General features: G+C 42.2%; 1 protein-coding gene across 1 annotated transcript in view; it reads left to right on the forward strand.

Moving 5' to 3' along the window:
* Window positions 1-8,621: 8,621 nt before the first annotated feature.
* BSN (bassoon presynaptic cytomatrix protein) overlaps window positions 8,622-18,325 on the forward strand; it is an 841,563-nt gene continuing 831,859 nt past the window's right edge. The window contains exon 1 of the mRNA XM_085625028.1: window positions 8,622-8,901. Within this exon, the coding sequence (XP_085481154.1) occupies window positions 8,753-8,901 (149 nt within the window). The 5' untranslated portion in view covers window positions 8,622-8,752. The remainder of the gene's footprint in view (window positions 8,902-18,325) is intronic.

Here is an 18,325-nt window from a genome sequence, read left to right on the forward strand (position 1 = left end):
GGAAAAGAAATAGGGCTAATGGCGAATGCAGACCCAGTGAAAGTGACAGTGAACGAAGGTGCAGTTTATCCCAACACCAGACAATACAAAATGAGTCCAGAAGTGAAAGCAGGAGTGGCTTCAGGAATTGACCGGGTGATTAAACAGGGCATTTTGAAGGAAATAATGAGTAGCCCTTATATTTCGCCTATAATAGGACTTAAAAAGCCTAGCGGAAAATACAGGATAGTGCAGGATTTGAGAAAAATTAATAAAATTGTAGTGCCTTGTTGCCCTGTAGTGCCAAATCTAGCAGTGATTCTTTATCAGATACCTTGGAATGCAGGCTGGTTTACAGTAATTTATTTGTGCAAATACTTTTTCTCTATTCCTTTACATCCAGACAGCCAGTATATTTTTTCTTTTAAATTTGAAGATCGTATCTTGGCATGGTTCCGAGTTCCTCAAGGGTATACAGAAAGTACCGCAATTTGTAATCAAATACTGAAAAAGTGTCTAGAGAAGTTAGTTAAGCCCAGAAATTCAGTCCTGGTCCAATATATCGATGATTTGCTTGTGCCATCAAAATCATGAGATTGCTAAACCATTTGGCTGATGGAGGACACAAAGTGTCTCCAAAGAAGTTGCAATTTTGTCGAACAGGAGTTAAATACTTGGGACTCAAAATAGAAAGGGGAGTGAGGAAAGTGACCCCTGAGAGAATTAAAATATTCAAGCAAATGCAGTTATCGCAGACGCAAAGAGAAATAAGAAAGTTTCTCCAAAGAATTTGCTATGTTCTGTGGCGAGAGAGAGTGTTGTGCGCTTTCAGTTTTGCCCCAGAGGCATGGATTAAGCTGATGTCCAGTAGCATATTTTTCTGCTACTTTGGATCCTGTGGCTTCAGCTTTACCTGGCTGCTTAAAAGCAGTAGCTGCTACCTGTATGAGTCTGGAGCAAAGTGAGTCAATTGTGATGGGACATCCAGTTATGGTTTATGTTCCGTGTTCAGTCAAGATTCTTTTAACAAGAACTCGAACACAACATCTTACCCCGAGTCGGATGACTAAGTATGAAAGAGTAATTCTTGGAGCAGAAAATGTGACAGTGATTAGGTGTACAATGGTAAACCCTGCTACATTATTGCCAGATCCACGTTGTAAAGAAGTGAAAGATGAAGTAGATCATGATTGCTTGGATGTGACTGAGATGTGTACTAAGCCCTGCTCTGATATGAAGGAGGAGCCCCTGACAGAGCAAAGATCATGAACTATTTGTCGATGGCTCTTGTCTAAGGATTGAAGGGGGAGGTCCTAGTGCAGCTTATGCTGTCTGTAAAATATCTGTGGTCATTGAAGCATCCTGTTTACCAGGAGTCACGTCTGCACAAGTAACCAAATTGGTGGCCTTAATAAAGGCATGCAAAATTGAGAAAAATTGGAAAATAACCATATTTATAGACAGTCAATATGGTTGAGGGGTTGTGCATGACTTTGGCCAGCTCTGGATGAGGAGGGGATTTCTGACTTCTTCAGGATCCCCCATACGAAATGGGAACTTTGTGAAAGAATTGTTGGAAGCAATACAATTGCCAAAAGAAGTAGCAGTGGTCAAGTATGCTGCTCACCAGTCAGGAAAGGACTATGTGGCGGCCGGTAATCAATATGCTGACTAAATTGCTCAATATTGTGCGAGAAATAATGTGGCATTGCATAAGAAAATTGAAACAAGTGGAATCAGCTGCCAACTTATGTTGTTCTCAGCTTTAGAAACATGGGATGAGGTGAGAAAATTGCAGGATGAAGTGGGGGTAAGCAAAAAGACAAATTGGATAAAATCAGGGTGTAAAAGAAGGGCAGAAGATGATGTATGGGTGTACCCTGATGGCAGACCAGTCATGCCAGACTGCTTGCTCTCTCAAATGGCAAGAATGTATCACAGAGACACTCATGCAGGCAGGGATGCTATGATCAGACTATTTAGACTAAATTGGTATCATCCAAAGTTCAGGGTAGTCACAGAGAGTCTTTGACAGAGATGCTTAATTTGTCAACAAATAAATCCAGGCAGGAAGACAGTAGTCAGTTGGGGAAAAATTGGTAAGGCAGAAGGACCGTTCACATGACTACAGCTTGATTTTATAGTGTTACCACCAAGCATCGGAATTAAGTACATCCTTGTCATAGTATGTTTGTTTTCACGATGGCTGGAGGCATACCCCACTAGGAGAAATGACAGTCTGACAGTTGCTAAATTGTTGTTGAGGGAGCTGATTCCTCGTTTTGGTTTTCCAGTTACTTTGGAATCAGATAGAGGACCTCATTTTAGTAATAAAAAATGTGATTAATCTGTGAAGCATTTAAAATAGAACAACAGCTGCACTGTGCATACCGCCCAGAGGCTTCTGGAGTGGTAGAGCAATTGAATGGCAAAATCAAGACAAGATTGGCAAAGGTGTGTGCATCCACATCACTGAGTTGGCCAGACGAATTGCCACTTGTATTGATGGGACTCCGAAGTATTCCTGACAAAAAAACAGGATTGAGTCCCCATGAGATACTCATGGGATGGGCAATGAGACAAGCATTTATTCCTGGACATAAATTGCTGAATATAACTGATGATCTGGTATTGGACTATTGCAAAGGATTGGCTGACCTAGTGCGCTCTGTCTCTCACCAGGTTGGAGAAGACGCAGTTGCCAGGCAGCCAGCACAGGCGCATGATTTGAATCCTGAAGACTGGGTGGTAGTGAAGAAGCACACCAGAAAGTCGTGCTTAGCACCCAGGTGGGATGATCCACGTCAAGTCATACTGGTCACTACTACAGCAGTGAAGTGTGCAGGTTTACCCAATTGGATCCATGCAAGTCACACAAAAAGGGTTCCAGCCCCTACTGTGAAAAGACCGCAACTGACTGAAACAGTTGAGACTGCTGAAGGTTGTGAAGTCAAAGAATCTAGAGTGAAAGATTCTGAAGTGACTGACAAGGAACAACCGAGCACAAGTCAGGAGGGCTGGATACCAGTGGTTGGCATACCTGAGGTGGTTATTCAAACAAGAAGCAGAACCAGATTAGAAAGACAAGAAACTAGTGAGGCCCAGATAGGTGTAGAAGAACATGCTCAGGAAGAAGTGAACAGAGTTACTCAAGACTCTGAGTAGGACCAGACAGGGAAAGAGGAACATAATCAGGCAAACAGATCAACCAAAAGACCTGAGCAGGGACAGACAGGTATTGAATAAAACGTTCCGGCAGCAGAATAACCAATTGTAGTAAGACCTGAACAGGACCAGTTAGGAGAAGAAGAACAAGTTCGGGCAGAAGAAGATCAATTTGAAATGATACCCAAACAGGAACAGATGGAAGAAGAAGAACAAGTTCAGGCAGATGAAGCCACAATAACAAGACGTGAACAAGAACAGATAGAGAGTGACTCTGAAGAAGAGGAAAATCGGATTGTGTCAAAACATAACGAAAATAAAAGAACTCTTGAGAAGGACAAAGAAGGTGAAAGTGCAGTGCAAGTTAAAAGGGTCAGAAAATGTGATAACTGGCCAGGTGGAGTCAAAAGATTAAAATACCATTTGAGAAGAACAAGTGAAAGACCTGCACAAGTGAATGAGGTTACTAGTCAAACTCAGTCAACGCAGTCAATTGTGAAAATCACTCGAAGAAGTCCAAGACTGAGAATCTTGAACAATAAGTTCAAGGGTCCTGAGTGGACCTACATGATATTAGAAGAATTTGAAAATTTGGATTTGAATGAAGAGACAGATGGAGAAGAAGTAAATGCTGAACAGATTGATGAAGGGGAAGTGAGGCCTCCTTAAAGAACCAAAGATTGGAATTTACAAGTAAAGAAAAGAAGAGGAATCTTCTTAGGTCAAAATAGCTAAAGACAGGGTTACTGAAAGACCAAAACGAAGTTGCACTCAAAAATGCTGTAGGGCTTGCATATGTAGCATGTTATTAGTGGTCACAGTATGGCTATTCCTAACAGTAGCAGTTCCTTATCTCATGATAACAGACAAGAAGAATGATACAGATACTAATGAAAAGACAGGTACTATGAAAGGAGATAGAGTAGAATTAGAAGCAGCAGATGAGATAGATTTACATCACACAGTATCAGATAATGACACGTCTTTAAATGTGTTCACAGAGTTGTTGTTTCAGTATGTAGACACAACGGAGATTAGTGATTGTTATGTTTGTATGAAATTACCAGCTTCAGTGGCAGAAGGAGTCACATACCGTCATTTACATTTAACATATGGTATTTCATGTAGTATACTGACAAGTCTATTCCATAGAACAGGAAAACTTCAATATTATTATTCAAACTTAGATGTAGTATTTTCAGAAATTCCTATTTGAAAGAATATGAGTCCAGTGCTTAGTAGTCCAGATGCACAGTTTATGGGTGAATTTTTCTTAACAATGAAGTCTATAGATATAGTAAAGGCGCCTAAGAATAACCTAATATGCACATTACGTGAAGAAGAGAAAGTGTTTCTGAATTTAGTTGAAGAAAGGAGACATGATTTCCAAAGAAAAGCTGCTGAACAGAAAACCCATATACCACCAGACAGGGAAGACCTGCCTCCATAGATTAAAGACAGATAATATTAACATATTTATTGGTTCCAGTGAATGTGAACATAACTTCCTGATTCTGGGAGGTTGGGGACTAAAAGGGGGAACTGATCCAGTATTTCCTGGGGTTTACTCCGTGTGTGGGAATAATGCTTATTATAAATCACCTGCACGGTGGTACGGGAGTTGCTATTTTGGGATTGTATTTCCGAAAATGTATCATGTAAAAAGAATCACTGGAAGCAATGAAAACACTAATGAACTAACAAGAAGAAAGAGAGCTTGTTTTTCTGAAATAATAGATGACATATTTGGTGCATCGATACCTCAGTGGGAGTCATTCTAAATTCACATAGAAGCCGTCAATTGTCAACAGTAGTTGATCGTCTATCGACTGATACTGCTGGGGGTTTCTTTATGATTAATACAGAAATGGTTGCAATTAGGTCTATGGTTTTACAAAATCTATTTGCGCTTGATATATTATTGGCAAAGGAAGGCTGAGTTTGTAAAATGTGGAAAGTGCAACATTGTTGCACTTACATACTGGATAAAAGCAGAGTAATCAGAGGATATATTAAGAATATTACAAAACTTCAAGAAGAATTTAAACCACTGGAGGTTGACAGTGTATGGGAAAGACTAACAAAGAGTATTTCTTCAATAGGGACTTGGTTTACTAATCTTTGGAAAGGTATTATAGGTCAAGTAGTCTTTCCATTAGTTGGTTTAACAATAATAGTTTTAACAATAATTATATGGTGTAAATGTTGCAGAAACAAAGGGAAGGGAAGAAAGTATGAAGTAAATGTAAAGGAAAAGAAAAGAAAATACGAAGAGATTCAGCTGGAGGAAATGAAAGGAAAGTTATACAAAAGAATGAAAGATTTGAAAAACCAAGATGAGAACAAGAACGAAGAGGGAGGAAAAGAAATTGAGATATACTAAAGTTGGCATCTGATTGGGATGAGTAACTTTATGATGGCTCAAAATGCCATTAGAGAGGGGATTGAGGGAGCAAGGACCCGTAGAAAAGAGACTTTCTCGGAAGCAATCTTCTTGTTTAACTCTAACATGGTATTAATTACGTATTGTGTAAAACGAATACGCACCACATAAAAATTGAGGGCTAGAGAAGCTTGCATATGTGTTTACTAATGTAAGTAACTTGATCGAATTTTTAAAATGGCTGCAAACAGGAAATCTTCATTGCGCATGCGTCAGCTGCATCTACGCAGTATGACGAGCTGTCGTTTGGAGGGAAATTCTTGAGCATGAGCAGAAGCTACTTATGTGGCGGCTTGAAAGCTCACATGCATGGCATCTGCTTCGCTGAAACTAAACCAAGCTATTTTACTAATGCTATTGCGGGAAAAGTATTAATAAATAAAGGGGGTTAGAGTAGAGATGGGTGGTCTACAGTGAAACCATTTATTCTTGAAAATAACATTTGTCTTTCTGACCTTCTTATTTAGTGCACATTTCGGCCTCTTGTGTGTGTCGAGAGTTTGTTAAACATGTGACCTCCACGCATGTCTGTTAGAAGTGAGCTGGAAGAGTGACGATGCTCTTGAAAGCAGTCCAAGGACACAAAAGTTACATTCCCTGGGAACAAGCACTGAAGACCTCTGGATGAATGGACTTTCACAACAAATAAAAACAATTGTTTCTAATAAGATTTGAATAAGGGTGGGAATAAACTTTTTGAATAAAAATTAAATGGCTGGATTTATGGACAATGGGTTGATAGACTAAGATGACATATAAGCATGGTGTGATGATCTTCTCCCCTTGCCTGTCCAATCAGAATTAGTATTTTTACGATATTGAAACATTAATGAGTGGTACATGAATATCGAAGGGTATAATTGAGGTAGTCTTAGTTAGTTAGTCAGACGGAGATTTGCTGAATACAACAGAGCTCAGGATGCTGTCGGAATACCAAGAGGTGCTGATGAAGAATCGAATGCAGAACCATCTATCTTAAATTAATTGATTTAGAAGAAGATTAAGGAAGAATCTCGAGGAGGAAGAGAGTGTCAGAGAGGGGTGCTACGCAAGCGTCGGTGCTAGAGAGGTCATCTAGCTTGTCCTGTATTCTGTTCTGAACCCTTTGTCGCCTGATCTATCCCAGGGGACCTTTTCCAGCCCTTTGGCCAGGGGGTTGATTTTCACACCATCCTAGGTAATTATTATTTTCGTGAATGTGCAGATGTTCCTCTCTCTCTGTCCTCTCCTTTCTGAGCATAAGTCATTGCAAAGTATAAGTAAGTGTTTGATGACTGATTAACTGAATCTTCTCTCCTATGAGTGACGACGACTGTACTGTACTTTGAAAGTGGTTCACATGAAATTAATTGAGATAAAGTTGTAAAATTTTACCCGAGTCTGTGGTTATTTTATTTGAATATAAGAGAATTAATTTATGTAATTTCCCCATCAACTAGTTCAACTAATGGTCCATCAAAAAGAGGGAAGAACGTTTTGATCCGTGAAAGATTAGTTAGGAATGAGAGGTAACTAATCTTGAAATTTCAGTAAACATAAACTTTGACTCCAGCGGTTTTACCCAACTGTGTGTGCGTGTGTTTATGGGCCCAGGTGAGTATATGGTATTGGAGTATCTGTTGTTGGTACGCCGCTGGATCAGCATACCTCTACATGTATACGAGTAACCGGTATGCAACTCGCATGTTTTCTCTCACACTTAGTTCCACTAGATGGGTTAACCTACACGCTGTGACACTATTGACGGTGTTGTTAATTTTCTTGCCACATGTGTGTCCCCACCTGATCCTCTCAACCAGCTCCTTATGAACTGCATACCTTAGGGTTTCATTCTACATATACGGGCATGTATACTGGACCTACAACCTAAAAGCCCTCGTCCCTAACGAGGTATAACCGTCTCAGAAACAGTGTTAACGTATAAAAATGTGAAAATAATTAAGCAATATCATCTTAAAATGTGCAATATTACACTAGCAATTTGCCTTTTTTGTCACATAATTTAGTCAACCCTGCCGCATAATTTGGTTTTCCCCAGCCGCATAATGCCAGTGGCCCCGACCATAATTACGAATAACATAAAAGTAGAAAGAAAATATAACAAACCACTTCGAAGATATACATATATATATATTTGTATATTCATTTTCACTTACTTTCCTTACAGTGAGGAAATCCATACACTGTTTCTGCCATAAACCTGTTTTCATCTCCTAATAACTGTTGTGAGGGGAGCTTGTGGCCTCCGTATAGTGGGGGTGTCTCAGGTACCCCTCCTGTTGACACGTGCACAGTAATAGCAGCGATCCCCTAGGACCTGAACCCTGTCACCAGTCACTTAAAGTAGCCCATGGCATTGGTATTACAGATGAAAGTTACACAATTAGAGTATGATGGCGAGGCTGCAGGCCCTTTACGATAAGAACATAAGATGGTTTTCTGCTTGATGGATGGGCATTGGGGGGAGCACGGGGCTATCTTGGGAGGCCACCTGGCCCACCCTCTAGAACCGGGGCACATATAGAGCTATTCTCAAGCTACAGTTTTATTTACAAACCTACCTAACGGCACATGTCTACATTTATGTCAGTCAAATAGCTGTGCAACTCGAAGGGTCGCTCCTAACATGTACCAACAAATATAGCATAGTCTTCTCGGAGAGTGAGAGAACACGGGTAACCCGTCCCATAGCAACGGCCATATTTCAGTCAGGCAAAAGGTCAGGAGTTGATGAACGTCCTATACCGCCTCTGCCACAGAAGGCTTGTACACCTACTGACGTTTTGCCTGACTTTAACAAGGTCGCCTCTGTGACTGTGCATTGCCCATGCGCGGCTGGAGATGGTTATGTTTGAGCGATTTCCAATGGTACCAAGGGCGCCTGCTCCAGGTCGCGCGCCCAGCACCTGAGTCCGGAGCCGGGCGCGAGCGTACGCTGACAGCAGTCGAGTACAACCATTCAATGAGCTCGCGCCCGGCGCAGGTGGAGGAAGGAGGAGGGGAGCGCGCATGCGCAATGTCGCCAGCGGAGGACTAGCCAACAGAGCTAGCGATGGAGGCTCGCTGATGGCGGAGGAGGCGCGTCGCTGAGGCTCGCTTCGGTGTCGGTCTCTGCTGTCGCTGCGTCCCGGCCCCCCAAGCTCTTCCAGGGCCGCAGCTGCCGCCATGGGCAACGAAGCCAGCCTGGAAGGGGGAGAGGGCGGGCAGCCGACACCCGGTGCTCCAGTAACACCAGCAGCAGCAGGGAAGGCTCCTTCAGCACCCGGCCATGGACAGCTCCCCGGGCCCAGCGCGGTTAGCCAACAGCAGGGCAGGTGAGGAAGCGGCCGTGACCGGCATGGTTCATTATGGTAGAGTAAGGCAGAAGTCGGTTTTCGGAGGCTCCGAGCCCCAGGAATAAAATGAGGACATGTGTCAACGCAGGCTGCATCAGTGTAGGTGTTCATGCACACCCATGTGCCCATTTTCCTTTGCCTTTCACTCTAAGGAGTTACCTTAAAGTTCACGTACACAATATACTCCATTAGGGCCTCGCCATACACATCAGACAAACAGTATAGTCCGAGATTCATGGGCAATTTCACAGCTGCGCCTCAGGGAAGCTGCTACCTACACCTACCATATATAGTACAGTCTGTTGGGGCTCTGTTCACTGTGCCCAACGCACACAGTACATTTCGCAGGGCACAGTTTTCTAACACCATAGTCCATCACTGGAGGCTCCCCCCACACTCCTTAAACACAGTACAGCCCCACTGGAGGACTGGCACATGCACCTCACAAACAGAGTGCATAGTTGGCCATTGAACACTACATGGCAGATGCATAGCCCTGTCACTGGGTGCGGCATTACTCCTTACACCCAGTGCAGACGTGGGGGCACTGCTCACTACTCACCACATGCTCACTACTTACCACATGCGCAATACTGATCTAGAGGCAATGGGGGCACTACTCGTAGCCCTAAGATTCACAGTACAGCCCGAGGTGATGATGATCTATGCACTCACATGCACAGTGCAGTGCTTGGAGTCACTTTTCCTTACGCTTTGCGTGCTCAATACAACCCTAGGGGGCGTGTTCCCTACTCCTCCTATCCGTAGCTCTGCTCGGGACAGGGTTCGCCTGACATAAACGGCTATCCGAGGTAGGAAGCTGCTCCCTACGTTTCAGGTACGTATTACAGCTCTGTCTGCATGGTTTCCTGCAGCTCACATGTACAGTACAGCCCGGAAGAGTGCTGCTCTCTAATCCCTAAATACCTACAGTACAGATGGCAGTGCTCCGTTTCATGTTCTTTACACACACATTGTATAGCCCTGAGAGTACGGTTTCCTATAGCTTACACCCCAGGAGGGCCATGCTATTTGCACCTCACACACACAGTACAAGCATGTAGGAGCTACTGCTTCAATTGTACACACTGAAGCCCATGAGCCCTTGTCCCTACAAATCATACCAGTATTACAGGCCTAAACTTCTGTACATAATGGAATCCTGGGTGACAGGATATCTGCTCTCAACACCATTCTACACACACCATTCCACTGGGCACTCTTCCTGCAAACCATATACACATGCCATCCCTTTTGCCTGGCTCCCTGTATATAATAAAAAGTGGGAAGGTGGCTACTCCCACATCTCACGTGCACACACACTACATTCCAACAAGGCCCTCCTTTCTACATCTTCCTTGCATGATGCATCACAGGAGCACTGCTTCCTAGATCTCACATGCATTGCAATAGTGCATTCGCAGGAAGCACTGCTTCCTACTACTTAAATACAGTGTCAGAGGGTCACTGCTTTCTTCAGCCCACGTTAACAGCTAAGCCAGGGACTTTGGGAACAATGTGCCCTAACCCTCATGTACAGTACTAACCTTCCAGAATGGCAGCACTCTGTTCAGCAGATATGTATACAGCCATCATGGGTGGGTGTGTGGTGGAGGAGCATTCTTCACCTAATGTACATAACACATATGAGTGGCACCCTATACCACAACTACACATTACAGCTCTGGGTCCTTGTAGTCCACAAATGATGCCCACATGCACAAAGATTGAACAGGGCATGCATTTACAGTGCATTCCAGTGTGGCATGAGTATTGTACCTCACGTGTCTTGTCAGTGCACCTCTGTGCACGTGTGAAGGTAAGATTCATTGTATCTTATGACAGCAAGAGCAGGTCTGGGGAAAGAGGGGGGGGGGCTGCTAGTAACCTCCATTGCTCCCCTTGCCCATTAGGATCATGCAGAGCCTCAACTGAGGCTGAAGTCAGTTGCTTGCTTGCCTCATTCCATCGGCTGCCATGGGCTGACTCGCAGGGGCTTCACATTCTACAGTACCACATCCTTCTCAACTCTTCTCCACAGCCACTGCGCCTGGGTAGCATTTCCGTGAGGCACGCCATCATTTCACACCGCTGCTGGCTACTGCGCTAACTACTGGTTCATGCACGTCTCAACTACTCCTGACCCTTTACAAGCTTAGGACATCTTTCTCCAAGTTGATTTAGCTGCCAGATAATCTGAATGAAGAGAAAGGTGTAGCCAAGCACATCAGTGAAATGCATCGTCCTAGTCGTTATCTTCAGCCTCGTGCCTTCGAGCCCGCCCTGTGGGTACCCATTCATTCTACACACACTCGTGCTGATAAAAGATCATTTCCACTCTAAAAAATCCATAGAAACGAATGAACATTTCTACCGAAGCAGCAGCATGTGGGCATGGTTGAGCAAGGGGCTGTTTGCAGCCTCTTTGGTGGCGTAGTATGAGTAGATCGTCGACATGCCCTGCCTCCCGTGCTCCTCTCGTACACTAAGCATCAGTAGCTTTTTATGAATGGTAGCCCTTACGGATCCTCTGCTGAGAAAAGCCTCCAGTCCATGATTTCATTTGTGAATGGTCATTTTTCCTCATAGGAAAATGGTCACTCGATTTCCTTTCGAGCTTATGAAATCAACGCATTCTCCGTCCAGCAGCGTTGCTGTCGTCGCCACAGCAGAAAGCGATTTATTTTTAGGAGCCGAGGTCGGTAGTGCTTTCATTTGAAAGGATGTGGAGCAGCTACCCCGGAGGGAGGGAGGTTGGTTTTCTGCAGAAGCATGATTTTCAGTCGAAAGCAGCTGCTGATAGTAATAATCAGCGTGCTTTTATTTCACTTTAGTTCCCTGTGTCTTGTAATACGTGCACGTTTTCTGTACGCAGATATCAGAACAGGAATTCATTTGACCCTCTTCTGAATGCTCCAGGGGCGGCCAAAATCAAAAGAAATCCGGCTTGCCCACCTTAGATTGATGGGTTCTTCTACTGTTGGTGCTTTGGCTCGCAGGAATGTTGAACTGAAAAAGAAAATGTAGAAGAAGAAGGTCAGGAATAAGAATCCTCTTCGCCTCAGCACACAGTAGACCTTAATCCTCATATTAAGAGCTGCTTTCTTTTTTTGCTGAGGACACATTTTTCCTTGTGAATTTTCCTAGTCTTCACCGGGGGCATCACTGCGCACACACCACAGAAACACGTATACTAGAAACACAATGGACATGATTGGCCCCAGTGATTGAAACACCTCAAGTAAGGCGTATCATTTTTGTGCCATTGAAAGTGCGCAGTAAGAATAACTACCTGTCACAGCCGTTTCAGGTGCCTGGTTCATGTTTATGAATGTTCCATTTCCTTTCAGCCTTCTCTCGAAGCCACATATTGGTTCATTATACATCAATGCCTGAAATCCACAACTGTCCCCTGAGCACAGTTCCCAGCCCTTTCCCCCAAACCTCGTTCTGCTTCAGAAATTTTGATGGTGGGTGTACGGTATTTACTGGCGGGCCGTCATTTTCCTTAAAGGGGGCCTTTTGGTGATTGACAGTTGAACACAGTCGTGAATTACAATTAAATTTTAATATGCACGACATTTCTTCGAATTAAGAAGGAAGTGCTGTTGTTTGATATCGATATTTCAACGGAATTGTGTTCATTGTTTCTTTGACATGAGTGTTACAGTTCTGTTTCTGCGTTACACTGTCAGTGTTGTATGTCTTCCTCTTACCAAGTTTGTTGTTTTCCATTTATTTTTCAAGCTTTGGCCTTTTTTATTAGGTAATTTCCAGTTCCCTTGTTACATCTCTGCTACGTCACATTCATTTTCTCTATTTCCATGTAGGGAAGTATGGCGCTGACGCCGCCGCCGAACCCCCAGTGGCTTCTTCATGCTACCCTTTGCACCTATGTGTCCTCCCTTTCCTCGTCAACCCTGTTTTGCTCTTTTGGGCCTCCTTTCCGAATTCCGCCCTTCCAGCCCCGTGGTGCCTCACACTCACACGTCTATCTATGTCCTGTGATATTTTATGCCCCAGACTTTTCTGTCGTCGCTGTGAAATAGAGGGGGTGCTCTGGGGGATTATAGCAGAGGCTCTGGATGGACACCGGTGTCTTGTACGGCTTATCCATTTCTCTCCCACACCTGATACTCCTGCCCCACCCCTGGCTGCCGGAGTGACTCGGCCTGAAAGGAAAGTGCCCTCTAAGCAGAGACAGTGGTTCCACTTCCCTGTTTCTCCTCCTCCTTCAGTGCGCACGCGACCCCTGGCGTGGGTGCACGTGCTCCCAGATTGTCAGGGCGCTCGCGCCCCTGCCCTCCTAGGCAGTGAGTCTGTCCGTGGTGCTCCAGCACTGCAGTCTCATCAAGCACACGAGGAGCTGAAGGCCCGAGGGGAGCAAGGCATGTGAACACTGCAGGCTCGCTCCGGCTTTCTATTCTGGTCAGATTCGCTCTCAAATTACACGAATCACATGATATTGACACCCATTGCAGGCACCGCTGGAGTGGTACAAGGTGAGGCCTTGTTGTGTCAGCGCGTGTAAAGGTCCCTTCCCTACAAAGGGGCACGAGCCAATCGTGTACAGCCGGCTCCACGTTGTGCAGCTATCGAGTGAACCTATTTTTTAGATTCATTTGAAAGGGAGCCCGGCTTTGTTGTTGATCTGCTACCAACAGACGTAGCATTTTGTTCACAACGCCAGCAGTGACAGTCAGGAAGCCACTGGAATGGGAAATGCCTCTAAGATTGCAGGGCACACGGTTGCTTTTATTTCTTCTCATTCTATCAAGCTGCTGAGTTTTATTCTCACATTTTGAGCTTAAAACATGCCATTCAACCCCTCATCAGGGGAGTAAGCGCTATATAAAAGCAATTACAATACATTTTAACACAATAAGTATTTGGGTTGTGATCTGTTCTGCTGCTAATAGATTCAGCTTGTTTGTTGAATACGTGAATGCTTCCATTGTTGAATACACAATGACCATTACTGGGGTGCTGGGAGCCTTGGGGCGGATGGCACCAATATAACATGTAATGAGAGCAGTGGATGGATAGCAACCTGATGGTCGTCAGTAAAATTCCCTTTTCTCCTGTGAGAAGAGGAGATGTGATGTTGCTGTGAATGATGATGGAACAATGCATACAAATGAACCAACGCCTGTGAAATAAATCACATGGAAATGCCAGGTAGTTGGAAACCCAGTGGAATGAAAACATCATCGAAATAAGATGTCAAAAAGAACACGTTTCTCTTCTGAATATTTATTTACATACATTTGATATGTCTATTACTGGGACTGCATAGGATTTGTAAGCCATCTAATCTTCAGTTTCCCCCACGGAGCCATGCATTTTATACCTCACCTTACACACATCCAACGCGCAAGCTTGAAAATGCTCATGAAAATATAACATTATGAGTTCAGACACTGGCAGTGAAACTCAGCAAGGGTGTGTAATGGAATGTAAACAAGCTAGCCTGTGATCTGTTGTGGTTTAAAATATATCTTGTCCGTGTCCTTGATCAAGTAATTATTGATTGTCCCTGCTAAGAGATGTGCCCGATAAATGTTTAATTAGAATCTGTCTATCTGAAGAATGGCATTATTTGTGGTAGATACGCTGTCAGTGCTCATTTAGATGTAGTCTGTAGTATTTCGGTATAAACTGCCGTCTCGGAGAACACAACCCTTTCTACAAGGCTACATTGCTTTGAGTGTTTTGTAGTGCCATATGCTCAATATGCCTGCTTTTTGGAGCTTTACGGCGATAATGAAATAGAACTGCTGCTGAAGGAGTGGACTCGATGAAGGCAGTTCGTTATCCTTGCTAAGCTTGGCTGAGTAGGTGGATTTTGAGGTCCGTCCGGAATTTATTATGCTCTGTACTTTGTTTCTCTATTGCAATCTCTGCGTAATGGACTTGTACTACTGGTCGCATGATGTTTCGATGCTTGTTCTTTCGTAATCTCATAGTTTTGTTCCATCCTGAACATGATTGCCATTTACAGTACTTACTATTCCTAGTCCATCCCTGCATGTTCTCCACCACCGTCTATCTTCAACTGCTTGAAAGTACCACCACCCACTCGCCTTCCCTAGATCGACTCCCACCCATCCGTACGCATCCCCTCCACTGGTTCTTTTGCTTTTGCATAGAAAGCCTCAGAGTATTCAGCAAAGGATAATACATTAATAATTCTGTTGTCAAAATGTGCTGAAGAGGAAGGGATTATTTAACAAATGAGGTGTAATGTGCCCACTTTAACTGGAGAGTGACAAGCAAAAAAGGGGCTAAGTGATGAGGCAATGCTACAATGGGGGTTGTACTGAAAGTGCAGCAGGATTAGTTGCTGCCAGGTCACAGTGGTGCCCGAGCGTGAAGTGGCAAGCAGGTTTATTAGGACATCTTTAGAGACAATGAAACCTACATGTTGTACTAGTACAAGTCAAGTCAACTCAAGTTTATTAGTTAATTGATTTAGACCTCGACTGTGGTCAAATATATAAAAGAGTAGTACAACATATATCATATATAGATAAAATCTATTGAACTCTGTAGGATTTTTTGCTATGAATGTACAATTTTACATTGTGAAAGTATTCTTCTGCTGCTACAAAGGTTATGACTATAATGTAAATCCTCAGGCAACCAGTCTCTTTACTTTACAAATACAGTATTACATGATTACCAGAACTCAACGACACATGAACATTAGAAAAACGACAAACACATTTTATTATCAATATTGAAAAAATATACACAAACATGACAAATACATAAATATATAAAATACAGCCTAATATCATCGATGATATTAGCCTATTGGAATTTCTGCCATGTGCCATATCTTGATCCATACAAGACAATATATGTTTGAAGAGGTATCTTCCAGATCATGATGTGTATATTGACACGATAATGATTTATAAACAATTTGGCAGTTAATTATTTGTCTATTTAGTGAAATCTATGACTGTGTATTGGTTATGACTGATGTGGTGATTGTATTGGTTTGTTTTAGATCTGTATTTTATATAATTATGTATTTGTCATGTGTATTGAATATTGCTAATAAAATATTTTTGTAGTTTTTATAATAATAATATGTTGTTGAGCTCTCTGTTAATCATGTAACACTGTATTTGTAAAGTAAAGAGATTGGTTGCCCGAGGATTTACATTATAGTTGTTCTTTTACCTGCCTCAGGAACTTTTCACTAGTGCAGAGGGTACACTTTATATGCATTGGCCACTAATTTATGTTCACATGTGGCTTTTAAACTCTGACATACTTAACCCTGATTGACCAGAATAAGTATATGATAGGGCATGAGAGGGGTACCCTTGAGGACAGTAGATCTTTAGGTCTTACCTGAAGATTTCTAAGCACTTACGTATACCGTTCCAATACTAAGGTTTTTGTTACTGGACTGTGCTTTTGATACAAACCTCCTGATAAGTTCATTTTTCCTTGGTCGACCCCATTGTGTTATGCTGTATTTTGTCATACAGTGAATATGAAACTGTGTTACATCAGATGTTTTAAAACCTTGTATATAGTTTTCAGGTTTTCAACCAAAATAAAGCATTTTTGATGACGATGTTAGAAATAAAAATTAAAACTTTTTATTAATTCATTATATCAAATATGGCTATCTTTCAAATGTTGAAAAAAAACTCTTAAAAAAATGTAAACAAACTGTTACATACTTGCTCATTCAGTGTATTCAATATAAAATGAATACGTTCTTTATAAATATTCATCTTATATTTAAAAATTATTGATCTAAGTACTGTGTTTGAATATTGCAAAACATGGAACAGATCTAGATTTCCTCCATGAGAAAAATCGCAATTGAGGTCACGGGTTTGTCCTGCCCATCTGCCCATCAAGGATTTACGAGGCAGGTTTCCTATTATGGTTATATATTGTTAATTGCCCTACTCTGTGTTCAATAAAAAAAGTAGATAGGGTTGGGCCTACATGGATAATATAATAGCAGAGAAAGGATTATCATTTTTTAGCTGTGTATAATAGTGTACATCAAGCTTATGACTCAGCTGTGTAATTTGGGTTTTCAAAAATAGCTGCAGGTGACCAGGGGTCTATGTTTGAATTAACTTTGTTTTGCACCCAAACTTGTCCAGTGAAAATTATACATTTGAAGTAAAAGTCTTTTGCTTACAGGGGTTCCTTAACAAATCCACGTATAAAAGTGCTTTCAGAGAACTCCTTAGGCATTTAATAACTAATATCCCCATCAAGTAATTTTAGTAAGTGCTTGGATACATGAACTAGATAATCCAAGTTCTAATTGCAATACAAGAATAGGGATTGGTATACTTAAAGTGTAAAAATGTTGTGGAATCTTCACTTCATAGCTGTTTAAAAATTACCATTTAGAATTTGGGGTATATTCTAATGCATAACTCAGGGTAGTGGGTATATTTATTCTGTAGACATTTAATGGACGATTGAAGATTCTTCCCCACAGTGAATTATGAAAAGGTGCCAGCATTTGCTAGAACCTTACTCACTAATTGAGTAAAATGATGTTTATTACTTAAGGCACTTGGAAAAGTTTGGCCCAAATATGTACAAGTTTTTACTGCCTAAAGTTTTCCTGACCCAAGGTCTAATTATACAATATACTCTGTTTCTTTTCCCTGATGGCAAAAACCTTGGTTTTAGAAATATTAATCTTCAAAAAGTGTTATTGAACATAGTAAATCAGCTCCGTCAAATTACATTGAATGCCTACTAGTGTTTAATCAAGCAGAACCACATAATAGCATACATTAAAATATAGAACGAGTTGGACCCTATATTTGGCGGAAATTTTTTCAAGTTCATATATTATGTCGGTAAATCATAGAGATACAAGGATAACAAAAGAGGAGCTCATAGGTACCCTTGTTTCAAGCCGGTTTGTTAGTATATCTAATGTCAAGAATGTTCGCCATAGTGTTGGTCTGTCCACACAGTGGAAAGCTGTAGAGAAGTCAATAAAAGCTGCGTGTACGGTTTCACCCCTTACAACTACATATTTATGTGGTAATTGAAATGTTAAAGTTCTGGCCCCACTCGAGGCAGTGTTCAACCTTGCCACCCAAAAGGTTGTGGGTAAAAGCAAATATGAAAATGTTACAGTCACATTGATGAAGCTTCAGCAGCTTCACTTCTTAACCAACAACAAATTCATAGAATTCAACATTATCTTCAATGCAACCAATGCCAGAGACTAGACTAACTCCCCAAGGAACTAACTATTCCTTGCTGCCGCCTCACCATTTGGAGAAATGGTCTGGTACGAAGGGAAATCTTGATGCTTCTGTAAGACTTTATTAGGAAGCAGCCTTCCCAATGACACATCCAGACTTGGGAATGAACACTCAATCACTTTTAGGAC

The sequence above is a fragment of the Triturus cristatus genome, chromosome 9 (genome assembly GCF_964204655.1).
Source record: "Triturus cristatus chromosome 9, aTriCri1.1, whole genome shotgun sequence".
NCBI lineage: Eukaryota > Metazoa > Chordata > Amphibia > Caudata > Salamandridae > Triturus > Triturus cristatus.